This window comes from Corvus brachyrhynchos, unplaced genomic scaffold (assembly GCF_000691975.1).
Source record: "Corvus brachyrhynchos isolate BGI_N302 unplaced genomic scaffold, ASM69197v1 scaffold162, whole genome shotgun sequence".
NCBI lineage: Eukaryota > Metazoa > Chordata > Aves > Passeriformes > Corvidae > Corvus > Corvus brachyrhynchos.
Window position 1 is genome coordinate 6,135,803 of NW_008236696.1, and position 25,459 is coordinate 6,161,261.

Here is a 25,459-nt window from a genome sequence, read left to right on the forward strand (position 1 = left end):
GACCCTGTGCCTGCCTGGCCTCCAGCCACAGCCCTTCCCCAGGCCTGGCTCGTGCTGAGCCGTGGCTGTGAGCCACAGGTGGCCATGAGCCCCTCACAGCTGTGACCCACACATAGCAATAGGAAACGGCTCCTTCCTGCAGGCCAGACTCGAGCCCCCACCCATTAAAAACTACTGTTAATTAAATGAAAAAGCTTCCACCAACCTGAATACTGTTAAGTTTCATTTTCCTTAAGTGCTGGAGCAATCACCACACCCTCGAAATTCCATGAAGGGAATGGTTTTCTTCAAACAGGGGTATTTAAATAGCCCATGATGGGTGTGCTGCTAAATGCAACGTGTCCCTGTAACAGTACAGCTGACCTAGTGCTGGAAACCAAGATGAAGCCAGTGCCTCCCTCTCTCTCAAATTACGTGCAGAGACAAACACACCAGGAACACTCTGTCTGTTGCCTGCAAGTGGCAGCCCCTTCCCCCCAGCGAACTGCAGCAGACACTTCAGACACGTCTGTGTAACCCTGCAAGAATGGCCAGCGCTGCTCACCAATGGCATTAAGTGAAACAAGAGCTACTTAAGGGGGACAGAATGCCTGAGTGGAGCTGCTCTTCCTGTGGGTAGTGTGAGTTCCGGGCACATCCACGCCCTGCAGGGCTCAGGGCGCTGTGCTTACCCAGCATGAGGAGGTTTCTCTTTTCAGCTGGGGACTTTTAAACACCCTCCAGGTGTTCTCCTTCACGTACACTGTGACCAACCAATGCCAATAAGAAGCAACTGGAATAATTATGTGAAATAGGTGATTCATCAATCACCACAATGGCTCTTGAAAGAAATACATGAAGCAAAACAAAATGGAAACAAAACTGCAAATCAAAAGGGGAAAAATGCAGCTAAGACCTGTCCTTGGCAGCTCCCACAGCAGGTTTACTTCTGCAAAAATTACTTTTAGCTAATTTGTTCACATTTCATCTTCCTTTATCTGCATAAAATCCTCTCGGTGTATTCTCTTTCAAATGTATCCCCAGGTGGAATACGGCTGATGCGTGGAGCTGCTTTCAGAACCCTCATGCACTATGTAGTAGTAGCAGCATAGTGTTCAGGGATGCTTTAAATTGGGCAACACCTGACAAAGGAACTGCATGAGTGGAGAGCTGGATTTTCTGAGGTCTTTTTGTGGGGGAGAGAAAAGTATTGTTAATTGACCTGGTAGTGAGCTTGGCCTTGTCAGGAGGACCAGAGCATAGGGACCCGTCTTTATTTTGCACATCAGCTTTCCAGGAAAACAAAACTTGTCAGCTGCCTCTCCCACTCCTGTACACTGAATTTCCATTTTTAAGTTAAGAAAAGAGGAATGAAATAACAGCACTTCTGTAAAACATCTCTCTACATAGTAAATTCCAACGAATAAAGGGTTTTACTGAAATCCTTGTCAAACCCTTCAGAGCTACATTAGCACAGATGCTGCTCTGACAATAGCCAGCCCACCTGGGGAACTTGGGAACTGTGCTCGTGACATGATCCATTCTGTGCCTGCAGGGATGCTTCAGCCCCTCATAAATGTATTACTTGGTACTGGGCTTCTAATGACCAGCAGGGCAGGCTGGCATTGTTCCCATTGCAGGGAAAGGCATGGGATTCTGGTGATCCCGTGAGGACAGTGGAGATCTCCCTCCACTGCTGTTGGAAAAGTGCTTAGACATGTTAAAACCCAAACAGAAAGTGAACCCAGCAAGAATGCTGATGGGATTAATCCCATTTGAACAGAGCTGACTTAGTATCTTTTACTAAAGTGTTTCTGGTAGAGAAAACATGCAGTAATTTTTCCATTGGGAAAAAAAAAAAAAGTGTTTTATTCCTTCAATTTTCAGTAATGAAGACATGCCAATGCAAGTGACAGCTGTGTGAGGTTTGACCCTGTTATCAAACACTGCAGGTTAAGATTGTGTGATGCAATTTTTAAAATAATAGAAATAACCATTCTTTGGAGGCAAAGAAACTCCATTACCCTGTGGGTAAGGAATGAAATTTAATTCCCTGTGTGCCCACTGCAGCAACACCCTTTTATTACAAATTCCCCTAGGAACTGCTTTACAAACTCTAAACCCATTTCTTCATCCTGCAAGGTCAGTTTCTACAGCTGGCTCCAACAGCCAGCCACTGGAATTCCCTGCCCTCCTCCCAATGAACTCTCATTTTTTTTAAATAAGGGGCAAAAATATTGATAATAAAAAATGTTACTGGAAACTCTTGTGATCTCCAAAAAAAATGGAGAAATGAAGTAAAACATTCCTGTCAGGAATCACGAAAACTCATTTCCTTAGAACAGAGCTCTGTGTGTTTGGATGCACTGCATGGGCAGTAAAGTCTTCAGGTCCTTCTGCTTAGCCAAGGTAACCCCAAAGGTCCCGGAGGTCTTTACACAGCAGACAAGTGGTGAAGTGGCTGCTGCTTTGGGGGTGCCAGCTCCAGGAGCGCCTGGACAGTCACAGCTACCTGTGTCAAACCCTTCTCTTCTAAAATATGCAGAGGCAAACATAATTGCTCCTGAATGGGGAACAAAACAAAGACAAAAACAAAATGGATGAAAACCACTCAACTGAAAAGAAAAAAAAATTAAGCAAAAGGTGACTGAAATATGAAACGTTATGGACAGGCAGCACACACACACGGGGTAGGACATGAGATTTCTGCTTGTGACAAAGGAACCATGACCTTGACTATTCATGGAAGGTGGCCTTGGGCTAATCTCTGTGTTCTTTTTCTACAAATAAGAATTTGAAAAAGGATTGTGGGAGGAAAGGGGAATAGCAAATTGTCCTCCATCTCTGCCCACGCTGAGATGGCAGCAGTTTATGAAACCAAAACAGATGAATGTGAGGAGGGGGAAGCTTTGCCTCAATATGATCAATGTGCTACAACACAGAGCAGGAGAGGAACCACAGCTTCCTTTCCAAATCACACCTTTTGGAGAGTCCTCCTGGGACAAGCCTGTTCAGCTACAGCGGTGAGGGAAGCCCTGCTGTGGAGCAGGGAATGAGTCACTACCACTCACTCACCTCCCCGAAGTGCCCCCGCTTAGCGGGCGGCCCCCAAAATCATCCTGAGGAATAACAGTAATACGCAAAATGCAAAAAGAGGTTTCAAAGTGTTTATTAATAGTTGTGCTATTCTCAGTCTAAGATGTATTTAAAGCCTCATCCTACAGAAGTTCTTGGCACCTCCTGGCCATCCTCACTCCGCAACAGTCAGGATACATGTCCAACAGTTCTCTGTATCCGCAGAAAACAACCCAAGTGTGTCCTTCCTATAGAGCTACAGAGACTATTTTTCATGTGTTATTTTCATATCAATTGGCATTTCTCCACTCCTTGAGTCTTTACTGATTTTTGAGGTTAAAGAAATCCTTCAACAGTGGCAGCCAACACTCCTCCCGCAAAGCTCCGAGCAGAGAGAAAACAAGTGAGCCCCAACTGCAATTCTCACAGAAAGCCATATGCTCAGGCTAAAATACATTTTTCTTCCAGCAAATGTGTGTTACTTTGAGAAAAGTGTGCTTTTTGAGAAAATACTTGTAAACTTGAGTGAATATGCCTTATCTTTTTTCTTATGTATGCAAACAGATAAGGGGGAAAAGCTTTGGAATGACTCCATACCACACACAGTAATGACAAACAAAATTTAAAAACTGGAAGGCACTGTTAGTGTAAAACCCCTTGCAGCTTTTATCACAGTGTTCATTAGAAGTTAAGAAACACAGGAACTGAGTTCATTTTAGTTCACACCAGTAAGCAGTGCAAAAACAGCTTACTCAAATATAAAACAATCTCCCCCTGTCAAAGGTCCCTTCTTTACTCGGTGATGTTTGGCTTGGACAGAACAGTTTGTGTGACTTGGACAGAAGGCAGCAGCTCTGTTACTTGCTCCTTTGATAAATACTCACTTCATGGTACAAGAGCTTGTGAGACCCACATATACGTAACACATTCTTACTGGTAGTGACCACATTTGCAACTGAACTCCTGTGTACCTTAAACTGTACTTCAGAGGTGTTCCAGGTTATGGCTGGAATGCCAACACCACTTGCACTGGGCTTCTGAGCCATTTACTGCACTTGCAGATATAACAGAAATTTGTTGAAGACACATTTGGAACAGCCATGTCCTGAACACTTACCTGTCACTGGTCTCTGAGCAGAGCTCCCTGAATCGATCTCCACTCTGAGGAGACACGGTCTGTTACACACATGGGGAGTGCCCTGAAGTTCTGAAGTGTCCCTGAGACATTAAAGCATTAAAGCACCAGGATGCTTTCCCTGGGGAGGGAAAGGCTGTGAAGCTTTATGGAAGACTACCTGAGTTTTGTAAAATAGTGAAGAGTGCTTGTGCAGCCGGGACTTATATTTGTGCAATTGCATGATTACAAGTGTTTCTGAAAATGACAGGGTAAGAGGAAGAAGGGAATAAGCATGGAACAAGCTTGGGTTGGGGTGCCCCAGATCAAGTGGCAACTCAACAAGTTTTTGTAAGTTTTATCCAGAGCACAGTAAAATGCTGTGGCATTCTGTAGCACCTGACAGAATCTTAAAGATTTTTCTTTCTGTGCCAGAAAACTTTTATCTTAAAGCTGTTGAGGAGCTTAATTTCCCTGAAATTTTTCTGCTTGAACTGTTATAAAGTTCAAGAATCTCAGGATTCATTGACAGCTGTTTTAAAAATCCTGTCTCAGAGTAATATAGCAGAGTCTATAAATTTGAGAAATCAAATGCTCTCAGAAGCAGGATAAAGGACTGGGGTAAAAAAAAAATACAGCTAGAAAGTTGTGGACAACACTTACCAGACCATGTCTCCTAAGACTGCAAGATCTCATCAAGAACACTGACAATGAAAAAAATACTTCACATTGTTTAACATTTTTCATCAGATAATCCTCAAGCAATTTACCAAAGTGGTTGCAATTCCCATTATACAGATGGGGGAACAGAGGCACAAACTGACACTGCAGTTTTCACTACACCACTGGTCAGCAGACAACAGCATGCACCATGTGTCCTGACCCCAGCCCTTGCTCGAGCCCAGGGACAGCTCCTCCTCCCTTGTAAAGCATTTCATCTGCTCAATGTGACACAGCAAATACAAATGGGAATTGGGTCACGGATGGTGGTGTGGGTGCACCAATGTGTTTGCACATCATACTTGTCACCTCTGTCCCATCCGTGGGAAACAAAGCACTTCATACACACAGTCTTGGCAAAGCCCAGAATCTGTTCCCAAGCACTGGAGTGACAGAGGGAGGAAGCAGCACCACTATCCTTCACTAGAGGAAAAAGACCCAGCGATAGAACATACAGAGCGTTAGCATTAGAGTACAGTAAAACACCACAAAGCCCCAGAGCTGAACGGAAAGGGACACAAGACTGGATTCTTCTGAATCTGTCCCCAGGGAAAGAAGAGTCTCAACTGTTCTTTTAACGCTGAGGTTTAGCTGGAGAATGTCAGAAGGGGAACAAAGATTGTCCTGTCCAGAGTGTGTGAGCAGGAAGGGAAAACAGACAGAAAAAAAAGGTCAGTCAGTTAGCCATAGCAACATCCACAAAGCAGTTATCAGACATCTCAGATACAACCTACACATTCGAGAAGCACATCACAGCTGGTTAATTCTCACATAGAAATCTGCACGACTCCCATTGCAAAGAACTCAATGTCAGTGTTTAGTGTTCAGTGAGGTGCCTGTCACCTCTACAGCTACAACATGTAACTATTCCTTGTTGTTAAAAACAGCAGTTTACACAAGCCTTAGTGAAACCCATTTTTCTCCAGAAGTGAAGAGGTTTCAGGTGTCTGAGATGCTGCTGGCACTGGGTACTCACCAAAGTTCAGCCTCCACAGGTAACTTAATGAAAACAGCAGGACAAGGAATTATTTATGTGTAACCGATGCTTGAATGCAGCATCCTGCAGAAATATCTATTACTAATTAGTTTAAGACTTCTCTAACTATTCCCATTGTGTTATCTCTTGTCTCCCTTTCCCACAGGTAACTGCTAATAATCAGTGAAATCTAGATGCATGGATCAACCTGTTCAGCTGAGGGTTCCCTTTGATCCAAGGGCTTTAAAACCACCAAAGTCCCACAGAAATTGCTGCTCTGCTGTGGTGCCTGTAATTAGCCCTTTCTGAAAGTAGCCTTCCCTTAGAAGGCAAGTATTCCTACATGGATCTATGCTTTCAGAAAGCCTTTTATTTCTGTAATTGGAACTGAAATGAAATAAAAAACCTGCAGGCAACTTTTCAAGAAAAACATACTAGGCCACCCCACCATTCTTACATACAGGTATCTTATGTTCACATCTCAGTAGAGTTGTAATGCAGACATGTGAGAGCAGCTTTGGCATTCAGGAGGGGTATTTTTCTAAGTTTTCCCAGAGAGACCCTCCTTGAACTCTTTCACATTAAAACAAGATATATGAGAAAAATAAGAGGGCCCTTCACAGTAGGGGTAGCAGATGGAGCAGCCTGGGTTTACAGGGGACTTTTTCTTGATTGGCCTTTGTGTTTGTTTGTTTTTAATTGTGGGTCATTCCAGTGATCTGCTTTGTACTGCAATCCCATAAAAATTTTATCTTCATACTTGAGGGAACTATAAATAGGGAAGCTGGGACGGAACTGCACAATTTTGCCCCAGATGAATTTCTGTGCAGTTCTGCTGGGATTAAAAGTCCAAAGTTTCTTAGGGGACCAAAGCAGTGCAGGATCTCCCAGCACTAACTTAAAATTCCCTAGCCCGTTCCAACACGATTCACCACGGAGCCATGTGAAATTGCCAGGCAGCTCAATAAACAAGTCATCCTAAAATCCCAGTGACTCAAATGTTTGCAAGTGATCTGAAAACACCAGAAAATCCTGCATGACTCAAGAACTGCCTTTAGATGTAGCTGAGAAATGAGTTACGGGGTCTACTTCTCCCTTTCACAATACAAAAGAAACCAGCACCTACAACAGAAACACCAATGCTCAGCAGTGTAAAAATCCAAATCAATTAGTGCACTGGAAGGGAAATTAAGAAAAATATAATGTATTAAAACTATTTGTACTGAGACAGCCGCTGAGTAAGACAAAGTGCAAAGGACAGGACAGCATCAAACAGGATAACTGGACCAACAAGACTATTTCATGTGTTTTCACCTCCTAGATCTTACAAGTTTCAAAAGGGAACAAGGAATACCAGAAGACAGACTTCTACCACTGGAACATAGCAAAAGTAGGAACTAAGCAAAGACAGCTACCATCAGAGAAAGGCCAATAATTCTGTGACTTGTTGGTAAGACAGTAAAGACATTCATGTAAGAGAATTATTGTGAAAGACATGAAAAGCTTTGAGATAAAAAAAAAACCATGTGCAAACCATCATCCAGATTTTATCCCACTTTTAAGCTGTCACATATTTAATATTGAGAAAATGTAACTGGTTTTATAGGACCCACCAGTTCTAAAGGCAGACTTGAAGTCCATCAGCTATTATGAATTTGAGGAACAATAGTTACATGAATCTGTACTAAAATATGAACTCTATATACTACACTCTGATAAACTGTATCTGGCTTCATTTTACTCTGGAAGACCATGCAAGGTAAGTCTGATCTATACTGCAGAACAGTTTGTACCTGACCCTTCTAAACTTTTAATTATTTTGTTTTAATCCAATCTTCCAAAGAATGTTTTATTTTCTGAAGGACCAGACAAAACTGCATCTGAAACATTGTATCAGGATAGCAGAAATACGTACCTGAGGCACTCCAATCCTTCTGCAAGCTTCCAAGAAATTCTCCACGTTTCGTCTGCACTTTGCCATTGTAAGTCTAGGCTGCAAAGAAGCAAAGGCATACAGTGTTCTTAACTGGCAAGGTTTTAAAAGATTTTTATTTTTTATTTAAATAAAACTCATAATAAATTTCTTTGCCAAAAACACGGCGCTGACATAAGCTCATCTAATTCAAAGCACACTCTGCTAAAGTTTGCTTTTCTTAGAAAACCATCCCAATTTTCAAAGCTGTTTTATGAAAAGCTAAGTTATGAATGCTGGATGATTTAAAAAAAAGGACAATTCTAAGCCCTGCAGTATTTATATACACAGTGTTATATAAAACTGGCTAACACTTTTAGTGACTACAGTATGATCATTTTAAAAATGTCTTTTGATGAAATGCACATCCATGGCTTTCATGCTGTGATTTCAGAGCAATTCCATAACATAAAGCAATCCAGAGTCTGTTCCGGATTACTGTAATGCAAAAATATATAAATATCAAACCATACTTCAATTAAAAAAAGAAGGAAAAAAATAAAGGCTAGATGAAACCAAAAAATAATGTCAGAAAACTGGAAGTGAAGCTTGCTTCTTGTCAGCCTCTTGTAGACGTGTTTGATGGAGCTGTTTGAATTGCACTCACTGGCATTTTTTCAAGTGAGGTTTTTTCTGCAGCCAGCTTTCACACCTCTTCAGACATACCACAGCACAGGCTCTGTTTTGCTCTCAAAACTTACTCTCTTCTGGTTCAAGAGACACAAGCTCCCTGCTCCTCTGAACACACACTGGAGCAGCAGGCAGCAGCCTCCATGTGTTCGACGCTTCCATAAGTAATGGGGTTTCTTCTGTCCCCTTCATGTGCTGTGTTTCCCCACCAAGGAAGCAGGTTAAAGGCCAGCACTGGCCTCTTTATCCCGAAGGACCAAGTGAGTACAAAGATCACATTGTGCCTGGGGCATGACATGATGCCTCATCTGCTCCTGGAGCACGAGACTCAAGGCTGCCTCCTCCTTGGGATTCACATGACAAAGCCATGATTTAATTCCTAACACAGAACATTCAGCTGCACATCAAACCAGGCCATTGAAAAGATCTCACTGATGCAAGTCTGCTGAGCAGTGGCTCCCTGCCTTTACTTGGAATGATCCCACAATCTGCCTAAAATGTTGGTGCATCCAGTTCAGTCGTTCTCAAAATAATGGGGCCATCTGCCTGGTCACATCCAGTGCCAGGGATACAGCCACAATGACACACTTGGCAGCCCTGGAAATGCCAGTTCAAATTCCAATCAACACGAAGACTCACTCCAAAAGAAGGATAAGTGAAGATTTATGTGCATGTTTCAACTTCTACCCCAAGGAACAATCTCCAGTTTTTTTTTCCTTATTCATACAATTTAAAGGTGCATAACAAGCAATCTGCCTGTCCACATTACTTCCAAGTGGCTGATCCTAAATATTTTCACTGAACTTTCTGACTTCCACAAACACAGACTGGATAAATAATCTGTTGTTATCTCACAGATTTTGACCTTTCTGTAATTCTGTGCTTTCCCTACATAATAGACAGCAATACCTCCCTCTTCTAAATAGTCCCCAGACACAGCCACCTTTCTTTCCTGTTATTACAAAGCTATGACTGGATTTGTTTTGTTCCAGGAGATGCTGTTCTCCAAGTAGCTTGAGTGTGTTCTGCTAAAATTCCTAAGCAGAAGAATTTGTTGTGCTGTGAAGTAGATACAGGAATCAACTTGGTCTCTGCCTGTTTCACTGTCTTGTGTAGTGGGATCCTACTTGTTTTAATTCCCTACTACGTCTTCCTGAACTTCTCAGACATTTTGTAAAATATCCTATTTCAGTTTTCATGCTGAACTGTATCTTATTTCACTAGTTTTGAAGTTAACATGCTTAGGGAGCACATGAAAATGTTAACATTTCCTTACAATCTGCCAGAATTGACACTACAGACCTTTTTTAAACAGCACAGACAGTTTTTTGTCACATACATTTACTGAGGAGAATGCTGAGTTCAGTGTCTGTGTGGATTACAGGACTTTGCAGGATATCACTTTGGACAGCTATACAGCAGTGTCACTGTTACACACTTACAACAGCAGGTGAGGGCACGTGGATGCTAGGGACAGAGCGGGGCCGCACGTGGTTGGCCAAGTGGCACAGAACGACGCCGTCCGTGAGAGCCGCCCCGAGGTCGCTGGGCAGCGACACCTTCAACCGCGACTCGATGTTCTGTGGGAAACCAACAGGGACACACGTGGGAGCTGAGAGATGCATTCCTCCAGCCGGTTCATTCTGCACAACACTTTGTATGAGGCAGAGTTCCTGCGTTACAACTCTGTCCATCCTCATGGCATTTCCAACCAGCTTTCTGAATAACCCCAAGGAAAGCCCTGCGCATTGCTGTGGCCCAGGGCTGGCCACAGTCTGGGAGCAATTGAGTTCAATGAAGAACAGTTTTCATTGTAGAGCACAGTGAACTAGTACAACCATTATTCAAAAATAATGGAAATCAGGATCTAGGAACAGTATTCCTAACCCTACATATTCTCAGAGAACAATTCTGCCAAGGGAAGTGAAAATAACTGTGGGTTGGAGGACAACACAGTTAACAAAAGTCAAGACAATATTTTTGCCTTTTAATAAAAACTGAACTATTTGGCATAAGCAGTCCTTTAAAAAGAAGGTAGATAGCATTTGTTTAAGAGAATGAATAAAAACTTAATTCAGGCTTTCAAACTCATTTAAAATGCTGTGTGAATGTCGTCAAGTTGTAATACTGTATCTATATTTTTAAGTATTAAAAAAAGATTTAGGCTTACCTGGGGAGCAGAACAAGAGACAGACTACATAAAAAACAATCTGAGATAATGTAAGAGAGGGTCTGCAAACACCACCAAGTTTTGTTTTATCTAAGGTAACCTTTCTCCTTTTAGAGAAAGGAGATTGTCCTTACTTCAACACTTCCCCCACAAAGAGAGGGAATTTTCTCTGTCCATTTGGGATGCTTATGGCTTTTAAGATTAGCTTCAATAAGGAAATTCTTATTTATTGGGAAAATCCAAGCAATTAATCACAGCACCTCACGGAATCCCTTCATGCTCTACAGAAAAGTCTGGGGCAAAGCAGAGCAGAGCACGGCACCTTAATGCCATGCAGCATTTTCAATATTCCTGTTTACTGTCCTTGTGCCTGGGCATGAACCAGGACTGTGGTGGCCCCGGGCAGACAAAAAGCACAAATATAAGAAACATTTGTGTCTCAAATGTTCTGCACTTAACTAAGGATAAGGCAAGAATCAAGAGACCGATCTAGAGCACACAAGGAAACCATGCTGTCAGCACGACTGGCAGCAGTCTCTGCACTCCATCTGCTTTTCTGTCAGCTTTACAGCAAAAAAGAGTTTTAAAAAAGACATTAAAAGGGGACAGTAAAGACAACTCTCCAGAGAGCTCCTTACAAGTGTGAAAGCTGATAAGGAAGAAAGGAAGCACACAGTCATTTTAAAAGCAGAGTTCACTGGACATTTAGGAGCAGGAGTCGACATAGTTTATTTTACAGAATTTGAAGCTGACTTTATCTACCACAATCAACCAAGTGAACACCACTGCACGCATCTGAAAGAACTACATAGACCGTATCACACCATTTAATTTCAGTCAACTGTGCCCCATATTGGTTCAGTGAAACTGGTCCACAAGACAAAAGCAGATTTAGCAGGGTCACAAAGCGCATTTACTGCGACGTCCACGTTCTGGCTCCTGGCAGCACTTACCTTGCGTAGCTGCTCTATCAGCTCCAGCTCCTCCTCCCGCTGTTTGGAGTTTTGTCTCACACGAGGGTCTGCAGAATCATTAGCAGGAGACAAGGCACAGGTAGAGGATGAAGCAACAGCTAAAACAGCAGCATGAAGGAAAGAAAATCACTAAGCATGGTTTGGCTCCATGTTGTTCACTGCTGCACCGCATACAAAGTTCCTTTCACAAATCTCTTTCTTTCCTTTGATTATTAATCAAACTAATGGTCTACCAACCTAAAAGAAGTGTCAACACAATTCCCTCACTGTTTAGATTCTGACCTTTCTGTTGGATAATGGTCGTGCACAAATGACGACAAAGTTTTGCCACACGGAATATGTTGAAACAGTTCTCTTTCTTCAGAAACTGCAATTCTGTTACAGGCTACTGGGCTGTTGAAGGCTTGTGTGGCAAACGTGTAAGTGCAGACCAGTAAGAGCAAATTCTCACACTTCCACAGATATGACAAAAGAATATTGGACAGCTCCAAATAAAACCCTGTTTCTTCACAATGTAGATGTCATCTGTCTACAAGTGGAATACTGCAAGTGGTTTGATGATAAAGACCTGAAGTAACAAAACACTGCAAGCCCCAGGTAATGCAGATGTCAATATAATGTGACAAAACTAGCTAATTTCTGAGCTATGTAACCTACCTTTCTTTGCTTCATCCCTGACAGCTGTTCGGAAAAGGAAACTCTCAGGTCGCTGGGAAGGGTTTCTATAGGAAGGCGGGGCTGCATGGCCAGGATATGGAGGGGAAAGGTGGACTAAACAAATGTGGAAAGGCACAGGAAAGGAAGAAGGAAATGGTTAGAGTTTAAATAGGAAATGGGTTCAGCAATGTGGTAATTAAAAAGAACAAACCAAAAATTTTAATGGAATAATGACAAAATAAATTACAGCCATGCATGATAAAAGCAGAGCAGGAAAAGGCGCTTCCAAGGACACTTGCATGCAAAGCACATTCCACATACCAATTCCAACAACTGTTCTGACTCTTTCTGAATGCATCTGTGTACCAAAGCCTGTATGAAGGCCTAAACCAGCCAAACCCTGCGCTCTGCCTGAGGACATACTTCATCCCTGTTGTCTCTTCCCTTGTGTTTTTCTAAGGAGACCCAAGTAACTGGGTAAATTCTCACACATAGCAGTGCCACAGACAGAGGTGGGAACAGATGCTCCCCTCTCTTCATAGGACAAATAAGCAAGCAGGCATTTTGATCTTTTTTTTCAGAATTTTTCTTCCTGTCCCTGTTACCTGTCTGAGCAGTAGGTGAGCCAGGGGAGATGGTAGATCTGTCATCACTCTGTGAACAAAAAAGCAAGAGAGTATAAATGGGCCTAATCTGGAAAAGCTTTGACTACATTTTCATTTTCTGTGTTTTAAGAAAAGCTCTATCCATCTAAATGTGTTTCAGTAAAATAATCAGAAATAAGAAAAAACCACAGTATCTTGTTCCCCAAGTCTTATCTCTGCAGAGACAAAACTTTTTCTTTTACAGAAATGTCACAACTGCTTTTTTTTCCTGAAGAAAAAGAATGATGAAACAGCGCTGACTATGCAATGACAGATTGTTGTTAACTCCTCCTTCCAACCCAAAGTGAAAAAGTGCTCCTTGCAAAGGGGACAGCAAAAACCAGGTATTAAGCAACATGCAGAACTGGCAATACAGCAGCCCCGATAAGGAACACCAAAACACCTCTTTGACACCTTTGCTAATGCAGAACTGCTATTTACTGAACATCTGTCCCCAGTGAAACACACTGTGGTTTCATCACAGTGTTTACACAAACTAATGATTTCTTGTGAGGAATGCATTCAGCACAGCAGTTTCCACAGAAGAGAAACAAAAAGACAAAGAATACAAGTGTACTTTTGATGAACTCAACTTGATCAAGAGTAAATGATCTTGTACAGAAAAAGCAACATCAAAGGCAACCAAGAACCCCTTGGAGCAGAGACGGGTTACCATGTTTTATAGATCAGGCCTCCTGCAGACACAGCCTAAAGCTAAGATGAGGTAATACCTTCTACAGTTTAATCAGGTGAATTGGGTTCACACCCTACCTGAACTTTTGATTAGATGCTGACAGACTAACACCTGTTAAAACAGATGTGTGGATCCGAGATTTTTTTTGTTGGCTCTAGTGGTGAATGATAATAGCAAGAGATACCTTGACAGGACTGAAGGTAGAGGCACTAGGCAGGGTAGTAGCACAGCTTTCTTGGTTCAACCCTGAGAGTGACTGAATGCAGAAAGAAAGAGAATGCAGTAGCAGAGTTAGTGAGTGGCTGACAGGTCATGCACAAAGGTGGAATGCAGCAAAATTAAAAATGAAGAGGTGATCACGATCACATTCTCAGAAACACTCAACAAGCAACACATCAATACTTGCTGAACTATAGTTAAAGCCTTCCTACTCTCCTGAACTTTCTGACTAATAAGCTTGGGAGGTGCAGTGCTTCTTTTACACATAATACAGTGACATTAAAAACAGAATTAAGAACAGTAAGTGAGGCAAAAGCTTCTTTAGTAACACCTATGCCATCGGAAAAAAAGAAACTTTACCCTACAACAGTCCATTCTAGGCCACCATTAGAAATAAATAGCTTTCTTTTTAATGCTTTGAGGATGTTATACATGTCTGAAAAATCAGAGAAACCCATACACAAGAGGCTCAGTAACACACACTTTGTATCTGCCACAAACACTAACAACTGGTCCTTGTGATTAGACACAAAGCAAACGAGATTCTGTGGCTGCAATCTCACTCTCAGGGAAGATGCCAGTGTCAGGATTTACAGCGTTGCCACAAATAAAGTGCAGTCATATTTCAATAATGACCAATATCAAAACCAGCCAAATAAACAACTTTTCCTGTTTATAGAACAGGGGCTGCAGTTGTGCCCATCTGTCACTGACAGGTGGATCTAGAAGGCCAAATCCTGTGTCTGACTGAAAGCACCATCAACACTTTAACGTTTGAGGACTGAATGGCTCACTATACTTTCTGAAACAGCATTCAAATAGCAAAGTGACAGTTCAGCAGTTCAGCACAGGAAAGAACATCAAATGACACCTAGAAAATACAGGCAGTGAAAGTCACATTTGGGAGTTAGTTTTTAAAACCTTTGCAACTATTCTGCCACTTCAGAACAGCACAGCCAGAAGAACTAGAAGGGAAGATTTATGCTCAGGGCAAAACTTAAACACAAACATCTTTAGACTCTGTGCAGACTTACAGCTGATCCTCAAAACTGCCTCTTTCCCCAGAGCAGGGCAAAGCCAAAATGGTGGGGTTTTTTTATTTTTAAGAGTTCCAAATATCACTTGACTTAGACAACACATTAGATAGGAAATGAGAAAAATAAAATAAACCAGAACTAGGTGGGCTCTAACATCAATGTATCTGCTTATTCCTGTATGAAAAGAGCAGGGCAAGCTTGACACAGACGAACAAGAAGTGGTCACAATGCACGTACCCAGCAGTGGGCAGAGGGAAGGGGGACACGGCACAGCACAGGGAGGGACAACCACAACACCAGCACACTGCATGCTCTTCACCTGTTTGCGAGTGCCTGGCCTCCTTTTAATGGTATTGGTGTTATTGTCAATCTCAAACACAAAGAGAGGCTCAAAGCCATTCTGTCAGGGACAGTAAGGAAAGAAAGAGAGGGAAGAAAGGAAAAGTGAGGCAAAGAATGACTGTGAGAAAAGGCAGCCACAATACTAAAGGAGCCAGGATGCTGCAATTCAGACTTACACCACCCTCTGCACATGCTGCACACAGCCTTTAGGTCTAGCACTGAAGTCACAAAAATTTCCCTGTGCCAGAAACAACTGCAGATACAGGGAGCGCCAAAGGAGAGCCCAACCAGAACTCTGCATGAACCAAATAAGGATATTTTAAGGGAATTCGGTTATTAAACATTTGAATACACAAATGAATGCCAACGGTCTGAGAGAAAACTCCAGGGTAAAAGTCTGTGTAAGTCAAGGCCTGCTTACTTTACCCATACCATTATTATTTGTAACACTCTGGTGCTTAACTTAAACCTAGCCTTAACTTGAAATGTTTCAGAGATCCTATGTGCTAACAGTAACATGACAGCCTCAGGCCACATTTGAGACCACAAGAAGAAAACAACACAAGGAAGGGAGCACAAGGCAGGAATGAAACAAAAGTTGTGAGAGGAAGAGGTCACAGCAGCTGCCTGATGCTTCTGAAGTACCTTGTGGGCTTTGCAACAGAGAAACTGAGCAGCAGTTAGAGACAATGTTTTGGGGTTTTTTTCCCCTCTGATAGTACTAACCTTGTAAGGGACAGTATGGGAGAAAAGAGAAGATGATATTTGGAGAAAAATGAGATTTAAAAGCAAGGAAGGCTGATATCATTAGCCAAGTCTGAAAGTGGGATACCAGCTCTACAAGTAACCTCAGTTGTAGTGAATGGAACTATCCTTGTGAGAACAGCAAGAGGTTATGACTAACATAAAACTTTTATTTTCTCAGAGAGGCCAGTGATTACATTTCTTCAACAACATTTTAGTCTGGTTATCACAGGTCAACCCAAAGAAATCCACCACCATGTGCAATTAAGTTCTACAGCCACACTCCACTTCTAATCACAGGTATGCAAGAGGAACAACAACTAAACGGAACCATTAACATTCACAGAAGGTACAGGCAATCATTCTGGGACTTCAAACCAACTGTCCTGACGTTGTTTCTAAACTGAAGGAAATGGTCAGAGTAACCTGTGCAACATGAATACATTTTAATTAGTGATTAAAGACAACAATAAGATGACCAAAAGAAACACTAAAGATTTTAAAAAGGAGATTCACAACTTAAATTTTTTGTTAAAGCAGTAACAATGCCAGAGGAGCAAAGTAGTAAAATAAAAGCTCACTTGCTTTCTAACTCCATATTAGATTTAGTACTTATAAAAGCTTTTCCTTATGTCCACAGAAATTAGACCTAGCTAAATTTCAAACCCAGAAGGATAGGGAAAATGTCAAATTCAGTGCAATAGAACATAAAAAGGTAAAAGCAATTTAAACTCTTAGAATTTTTTTCAAAGCAAACTGATGACCATTTCCTTGATGTTGAACAAGTTTTTACCCACACCATATAAAATACATTCGTGGAAACAAAAAATGGTACAAATTCATGAGCTAGTATGGGTGTAATGTTCCAGTTACAGTAATTGCTACAAACAGCTACCCTGGCATATGTGACCATTAGGCACAGTGTGGATTTCTGCTACAGAACAGAGCTGTGGATCAAAACCCCCAGCATTTCATATTCTATTATAATTCAGTGCTGCTGAAAAGAGCAAAGAACCAAAAGAAAAATGAACAGAGAAATTATTGCTTTCAATCCTTCCCTGCCAGCCTGGTCACTCTTTTTGTGAAGTGAAAGGATGTAACTTGGTTAGACAAAAAGGAAACAAACAGCAATGGAAGCTAGTTTCAAAATAGTTTCTGAGAATTCTGTATCTTAATTTACAACAGAAGTCATGTGATCACACAATCAAAGAGAAATGAGGTTCTTACAGGTATCTTTAAAATATATTCCAAAGACGAATTCACTGACAACAGAGAATCATCTCTTAACCCAAACCACTGCAGTTCTCCTGTTTTTTATTATCTAAATATGAAAACACATTTTAATATGCTCACTGATAGTGATTTCTCTAAACAGGCACATAATTATTAAATTTCTCTCTAACATTTTAAGCCTTCTTTCTCACCCACAAAGTGCTAGTCTTATGAAAGCAGGAAACCCAAAAAGTCTGAATAAAGACACAGTAAATATCTTGACCAACACGTTCAGGAGAGAGACATTCTAACCAAGGGTGCTGCCTAAAGAAAATCTAGGCAGATAATAGAAGCACATAAATCAAGAAAATAAATTCTAGGCATGCAGTCATGCAACAACAGGCAGATCAGGTATATTTTTAATTTTCTAGACATGGATTATGACATTAATTGTATTTTTTAGTTATGCTACATTGCTAAGATGCCACAAAGGAAGCAATAGCATAAAACATGAATTATGTGCATACATGTTTTTATTTTGGTAAGTGTTCAAAATAGATGGTTTTTAAGACACTTGCACTAATAAACAATAAAACTATATGAGGACTATTTCATGATTTATAGCATTCATAAGTAGAACACTTTTTTCCTGTGCCAAGTATTTCTCACCCCCATGTGCAGGACACAGACAAGTTAAAGTAGAAGGCTGTACTAAGCACTAAAATCGCTTACTTGACACTGAAGAGCACATCAATTAGGAAGCAAGCTGAATGGAGAAAAAAAAATCAAACCATAACAACTAGAGGTGAATTTTTCATTTTAGAAACTGTTCTTTACTATCAGTAATTTTCTTCTGCTCTCAAACAAAATATAAGCTTTAATTACTTTAAAGAGAAATGTAATTGTCTTATTAGCAAATGGCTGACAGCAAAAGTGTCAATATATTCACAACATCATAGTTCACAGCTAAGCTACTTTTCAAAGGAGATGGTCATGTTTTATGCTATTCAGATTAGCTCTAAAACAGTTGCTCTAATCTGAGACAATCATAACATGTTGTCATTTCTGTGCTCTAGAATCTGCCACAGAAAAAGGCCATTACGTGCAGGATCTTACCACTAACAAGGCACTATCATCAGTATGCTGAGACCTTCTGGATGGAAAGGGACACTGGGAGGTGGGAGAGATGGAGCAATGTCAAAAACACACACAATGTCAAACACATGGTATGTGAACAGACAGACATTTTGGAACATGTACTGCTTGCTTATAGCACTAAGAGGCTCTTTAAAACAATCCATGAATTATCTGTAACTCTGTAGGAATACACAGCCATGTGACCCAGGAATTACAGTGCAGTCATATTACTTAAGGAATCAATTATTCTGCTTTCTGTGTTGTGTCAAGCAAATACAAAAAACTATGTATTCACAGTGCTTACTCTGGTAGAACAAAAGACCTTTTAAAAGAATACATTAAGAACAGAAAAACATTAGGGAGAAAAAGGAGTAAAAACTATTTAAATTACCCCACATTTTGGTAATCTTCTGACAAAAAGAGTTGGAAAATGCTGCTAAAGAACTATCATATTTGTTATGATATTAAAAGTTTTGATCTAATTAACACTACCAAGTGAATTATCTTTCTCTAGACAAAAGTGGGGATGGCAAGCAGTGGAAGAGCTGTCACTATGCAGGAATCTGATGCAGAGAGTGAACAGATGTCACTGGCTCAACTCTGTATATTTTAGAAGACTGAGCCTTGTATGATTAGTGTTCCTGGTTTTGATTATAAAAACTATATTATTATCAAACGATAGCAGAAAAACTTAAGAATTTATTACTTTTTCTGATGGCCCTCAAAATTCTAAAGCTTAGTATTTCTGGGACAACTGGTGATCTAATAATGGGAAACTGTGAGAAAACTGATCAGTGAAGGATGACTATAACTCTAACTTGACTGAATACTCCTGTTAGAATATAAACTGTACTGCTCATAAGGAGCAGGTTAAAATGGAATATGAAATGTATTTTCTGCAGAGAACACAGAAAACGTACAACAATAAAACAAAACACTTGGACAGGCAATCTACATGAACAGAAGGAAATACTAGACTGATCCTGTAAGCAAAAAACCCCAACCCAAGGCTTAATAACATGTGAAAACTACGCTATAACCCAGTTTTGAAGTGTTTTCCACAATGAGGAAAATAACTCTGATGGAGAGCTAAGAATTTAAGTGCTGACATCCCCACTAATGCTCTTATTAGACTCTTACCTCACTATCCATTGGACTTTGTTTCTGAGGACTTAAGGAGGCTTTTTGCTACACAGAAAAAAAAAGAAATTTAAAATAATGTCACAGAGAAACAAAAGCTCACAACAAACCAGCATAACTTAAAAGTGTTTTAAATCAAAAGCCTTGGTTTTTAATAAAACATGCATTGGGGAAATTGCAAAATTCCCTGAGCTGAAACTTTCCTGATATTAGTAAAAAAATCAGCCTCTATTCCATATTCAAACAAACAAAAAAAAAAATTCAAATTATGCATATGAAAGATGCACAATAAACCCAAAATACAACCCAAGGGAGGAATTTAACTACTGAGAATAAAGTGGTCATGAACAACAAAGGCAACAGAAGAAAAATACCCAAAACCCAAACTCAAACCAAAAACCCCAGGAGACTCATCAATAAACAACATGCATCCTATAAGCTTAATCTTTAACTAAAAGACTGAGCTGAATCTTTAATAAGCACCTTTCCTACAAAATAGTGCCAGGGACCTGAGAATAGTTGGTGCTAACAAAAAGTCTAGTTTCAGGCAGCTAAGACCCTTTTTCTAAACTAACTGTACACAACAAATATATGCAATAAACCATTATTTGCTTCTCTGCAGAGCACCCTAAGCCCAAAATATTAACTGTAACATTTCTTAAATTTGTGATGGTGAGATTCAGGTAAGTGACCAGAGCAGCAAATAGTAAAACAAATTTAAATCAACCATCACATAAATAAACTGGCATGTTAAGCAGAAGACTTCATATTGAGTGCAGAGACAGAGAAGACACAGTGCTCAGAGCGAGTGCCTGATGTACTGTAAGTCTGCACCCATACTTTACACAAAAGTAACTTATTTTATTACCACAAAATAGCAAAATAGATCAGACAGCATTATATTTTTGTGTGTATGATGATTATTTCCTCCCAGCTACATTTGTCCTCAAAATGAAACTGCCTCTATGCCTTCTCAGATAAAGACCTCTTCTTTCTTAAACCAATCCCGTCACATCTATGCAAATGAAAACTGAGAGAATAAGGTGAACTATGCAAAACCAGAATTCTTTGCAACAGTTGTATTTTGGGTAAATCTTCCATCTGCCTCCCCAGTGCTAGCTTTGCCTGTGTTAAGCTACAGCACCAACAGTTAATGGATTTAAATGCTATTTGTCCAAACTCTTTATAAAGTGCCAGGAGCACAACATACAAGCAATAATTACCTTGGCAATTAGTTATAATTAAAGGATTTAGAAAAGATAAAGTATGAAGTAGGTACAAAAAGGAGACACCTTAACAAAGTCAAGGACAGCTTCTCTCTGAATCTGCTTTGTTCTCATCCTCTCCTCCTCGTACTGAAGGGCTGCCAGCTGGGCCTCCCGACGGGTGCGCTCGATGTGCCGGCGGTGCAGCTCAGAATCTGTGTTAGGCACCTGGAATCAAACAGGGCATCAGGCCATGAAGTCAGAGCTGCAGATGGGTTATGGAGAAACAGCCCATCTCTTATGGAGAACATCAGTTTGGTTTTGCATCAAACTCATTCAAAGGAATTAGAATTCTATGTGTTACCTGGGTCTGGTGACTTGGTAGAGAGAGAAAATAAGGTGAATCGGGCAGGGGTCTGACAAATGCAAAAACAGAGAGTAAGTAGACTTTTAATCTTAAATCTAAAAACTTTGCGTACATGAATTGTCAGTGATACACAAGTATTTCATCAAATCATAAGAGTAACTGTCTACTAATAGCTGTGATGATGATTTAACTCACTGTGAATGACAGATTTTGTGCAGTTACTTCTATTTCTTCTCCCAAGTTGTAATAAATTTTTTTTACAGCACAAGATGTACCAATGGGATTGTGTATTTGGCATACTACATTGAGATACCCAGTACTTTACACCCGTTCTCTAAGAGGAACCAAACCAGGAATTTTTCAGATGATCCTCATTTAGAGGAACAACTGGCTACTATGGTTATTTGAGGGAGGAGAAAATAATAAAATGAATCAGCAGAAACTATCAACTTCCTTTTCCCTACCTCTCTGTCCTGTCCACATAACTCCTTAGTACTTGGTGATGCTCTCTGTCCTGCATCAAATTTAGAGTTTCAGGTCTTCGTAATTCATCTGTGTCCCTGCAGGTAAAACACCAGGTGGAAGGGGATTTGGCCACTGATGCATATAGACTACCATCAGATTAATTCTACTCTAGATCACAACTGTTTTTGTGAGAGAAATGCCCAAACAATTAGCTTCAGATAATTACAAAAGTGAAATTTGGACTAAAGAAATCACATTGGGATACCAAGTTAGATCACAACTACTGCAGTTTGCAATTAAACATAACTTGCTTAATTAACAATGATTTCAAAATACATGAAGATGGACTCTCTCTTTTAAGACAATATTCTGGTTATTGTAGGCCTTATTCTGCTCTGGGAAGAGCAGAATTATTTTTAAACCTCAGGAACCTTTGATATTTTCAGCACAAACCTGCTCAGCTCACCAATCAGGTGACTGCCACTGACACAAGCCCTCAAAGTCACAAGGTAAACAAGAACCCATCTGGCTCTTATCCATCATATCAACAATAAGGGAGAAATTTTGCAGTCAGTTCTTTGCTAGGAGGCAGCTGTTAGCACTGAAACAATTCCCAAGGTCCACAGTCTACAGCATGTACCCTGACATGTTGCTGCCTAGAAACTAAGTTGATGGAAATCAAGGAGCTTACTCTTGACAGCCTAAACTCTGTGACCTTCGCTCCCGGGGCAGCCATGGAACACAGACACACTTAAAACCATGCATTTCCAAAAATGTCAGTCCAGCTGGCTGTGTGCACACTTAGGGCCTTTTCCTCACGAAGATGAGATGTGGGAGACCCATATGTTACAGGTCTTTTCTGTTACTTAAATTAGCACCGAAGCACATGACAAATCCATTACTTAGAGCTGTTTTAACAGACAGGACTGGGTTCAGCTCAGTGCCAAGAAGTGTGTTTAGAGCAGAGTACACACAGCTTTGTTGCATCAGGAATGCACCACAGTCTGTCCAGAGGCACAAACCGTATTTATTTAATTGAATCAACTAATATAAGTACTCTTGAGATGAAGTCTGTGTTACATCCAACTTTCAGAGTTTTAATGGCTCCAGCATGCCTCAGAAAAAAAAGAAGAGGCTGCCTGCCAAGGCATTTGTGCAGAATTATTGTGGAAGCACTTTACAACTTGTGGTTGCCACAAAATAAAATACTTGACTAATACAAGCTTGAAATACAAAAAAATTACTCATTGTCATATGGCTGTTTTTACACAACTTTGAAGGCAATAACAACATGACCTGGTTTTACTGCCTTGATAATTTCACTCTGCTGCAGCATAGTAAGCTACAATTCATTTAGATCGTTGATGAACTACTTCTGCATGAAGATCTGCTGCTGTCCTTAAGTTAAATTTTGAAATCACTGGATACCTTACTGAACTACAACTTCCTTTATCATTAACATCTGTCTATGTAAACAGCAGCTCTCCCCAGCTAACCAGCCTTCTCCTAGTCCCTTCAGATTTACCATGGAAACCAGTGTTTGTAAAGTCTAATTATTTCCATGTCGACCGCAAATGTTCAAATAGAAAAATAAATAAACAAACAAGCAAAAAATCAGTTTTGCAAACCAAGAGCACTCACTTTTTTTTGGGGAGAACATGGCAGAACTGCTGTATCACTTGATACCTGACTTGTGGACAGGATAAGGAATGCTGACACATGCTGTAGCAGTTACCCTCCCTTCTATCAGTACAGCTACTGTATCTGCACATTTTCTGCACATTTCAGAATGCCTATTAAAATGTTGCCAAAACTCTGGAAAAATTTATACACTAATCTTGATTTCATTTTCTCTTTCAATACCATTTCAGAATCCATTAAAAACTGGTTTCTACTGACAGCATAAGTAATGACATATTTAGGACTAGCAGTTGTCTTTTCCACCACTCCCCTGCCCCCCCCAAACATTCCAAGTACAACTGGGCTGGTTTTCTGTGGAGTCCCTGCAAATTCACTTTCACTCCACAGAATACTGAAATGCTTCAACGGTATAACAAAGGTTCTATCAATTTTCATTTGCAAGAATTTGCTTATTTTTTATCTTTTATTTGCTTATCTTCTTTTCTTTTACTAGACATCCAAAATTTTTTCAGAAACTTAACCACCCCTCATTGATACTCTCTGTCCAATTCTGACCTTTATTTTACAGATGACCATTCTCTCCAATAAGCCAAGTAATCACTAAAGATCACAGGCATACTTCATCAAAATAAGCAACTTGTTTTCAGCATTGATTCCCATTCTATCCTTTCCGCTGATGTAAGCTCATGATTATGGCCCAGAAAGGTACTTTTCAACATAAATGAATCTCCCACAATACTAAAGGAATCAACCATGAATGTGTCCTCATGGCACATAAGATACTCCATAGTATCTCTATCCTTCCTGCAGTACCTTTATCCCCTTTGTCCTCTATGTAATAACAGCTTAAACCAACTATTTAATCAAAGTACAAATTAAATCACAAAAAGAAGATATTAAATCAGTTTAAAACTATGCACTTGAATTAGGCAGATTTATTTAACCAACTGATTTAAAGTTGAACATTGGCATAGAACAGTTATGCCTTTTGCTCACAGCCATTATTAGAATTCCAATTCCTAATCTGGAGCAATAATTTATCAATGAAGTACCATACACACTTCTGGTGAAGCAACAGAAAACAATGCCATTTTCTAAATACGTTTAGTAAACACGTGCTCTGCATTCATCATGAAATTCTGGATAAAATTATTATTACCACAGTAATTCTTACCTGTTTTGATGTAAATGTCGTCTTGTATCCTCTGTTCTCTGAAACTCTCTGATGGATACAGGCTTTGCTGGCGAGCTCTATGCAAAAAACCACAAAAGACTAAGCTAGCAATTTATTCCGAAAACTGTACATTAATGCCAAACAATCTCTTTGCAGAGCTACATCTGTAACTACTGGTATTGAAAACACCTGACAAAGAAACACAACACAAGTCAAGGATGTTCATTTCCAACCAAGCAAGCTCACTCTTATTTTTTCTCCAATTTAAATAAATAAGTTTATTTGGGAGTTTAAAACCTCCAGTATTAAGAATCATGCAGGGAAGTTCATGTTGGTATAAAATTTGTATTGAAATGAAAATACATTCTTTGGAGTTTAACTCTACAAGTGTACAGCAGTGCAGACTGGGTTCTCAGAAATACAGAATAAAGGAGCTGACAGTCTTTTATGATGTTCTAAAGACAGGTCCCAGAGGGACCAAGAAAGCAAAACATGGGATTAATGAGAACACTTTAGGTTTAATCTGAACAACGAAATAATTCATCCTTTTGGGAACAGACATATTGCCTTTGGTGTTATTTAAAAACTTCCACTGACACCCATTAATGTAGGAAAATAGAAACTTTTCAAGATTATCTTGCCAGTTTTCACTCATGCCTGCATGCATGCTGCTATACTGCAGTCAGCCTCTCTAAGTAGTATTTTGGACTGTCTTTTTAGAGAAACTACTGTTTCAGCTCAAAGCAGTTTAATTTTTATGACTAGACAGACCCCAAGGAACAGCTGTTGTGATGCTGAACAATGCCTTTTCCCTATCTACAGCAAGGAGTCCTTGGATTGCATTGCCTACAGTTGCCTTTTCTGAGTTTTGCTCTTGTGTCTATGCTTCAGCTTCTGTGATTTGTTATTGAATTTACGAGATTTGCAAATTAATGCATCTCTCATACTCGTGTGACTGATTTTAAACATAGTAATATAAAGCTGACAAAATAGGGACCAGGCTCCTACATAAAAGCTAAAGATCCACTTTTTTTTTTTCCTTCAAATAGCAAATATCTTTCTGCTTCAAAACACACAAAACTTTGAAAGGACTCATCTGAATCACAACACAACAGTTACTGTTTAAGCAGAGCAGCCACAAAGATTTTTTCAGACAAGTTATTCATGTAGT

The 25,459-nt window shown here is 40.1% G+C and overlaps 1 protein-coding gene across 1 annotated transcript in view; it reads right to left on the reverse strand.

The window, feature by feature from the left end:
* Positions 1–1,782: 1,782 nt before the first annotated feature.
* Positions 1,783–25,459, reverse strand: part of LRCH3 (leucine rich repeats and calponin homology domain containing 3) — a gene marked incomplete at its 5' end in the record, with an annotated part of 59,649 nt that continues 35,972 nt past the window's right edge. The window contains 14 exons of the mRNA XM_017726841.1: positions 1,783–5,512; positions 7,780–7,857; positions 9,909–10,046; positions 11,590–11,708; positions 12,268–12,381; positions 12,873–12,921; positions 13,790–13,861; positions 15,181–15,261; positions 18,276–18,329; positions 19,437–19,484; positions 20,729–20,869; positions 21,006–21,057; positions 21,473–21,568; positions 24,289–24,365. Of these exons, the coding sequence (XP_017582330.1) occupies positions 5,312–5,512; positions 7,780–7,857; positions 9,909–10,046; positions 11,590–11,708; positions 12,268–12,381; positions 12,873–12,921; positions 13,790–13,861; positions 15,181–15,261; positions 18,276–18,329; positions 19,437–19,484; positions 20,729–20,869; positions 21,006–21,057; positions 21,473–21,568; positions 24,289–24,365 (1,320 nt within the window). The remainder of the gene's footprint in view (positions 5,513–7,779; positions 7,858–9,908; positions 10,047–11,589; positions 11,709–12,267; positions 12,382–12,872; positions 12,922–13,789; positions 13,862–15,180; positions 15,262–18,275; positions 18,330–19,436; positions 19,485–20,728; positions 20,870–21,005; positions 21,058–21,472; positions 21,569–24,288; positions 24,366–25,459) is intronic.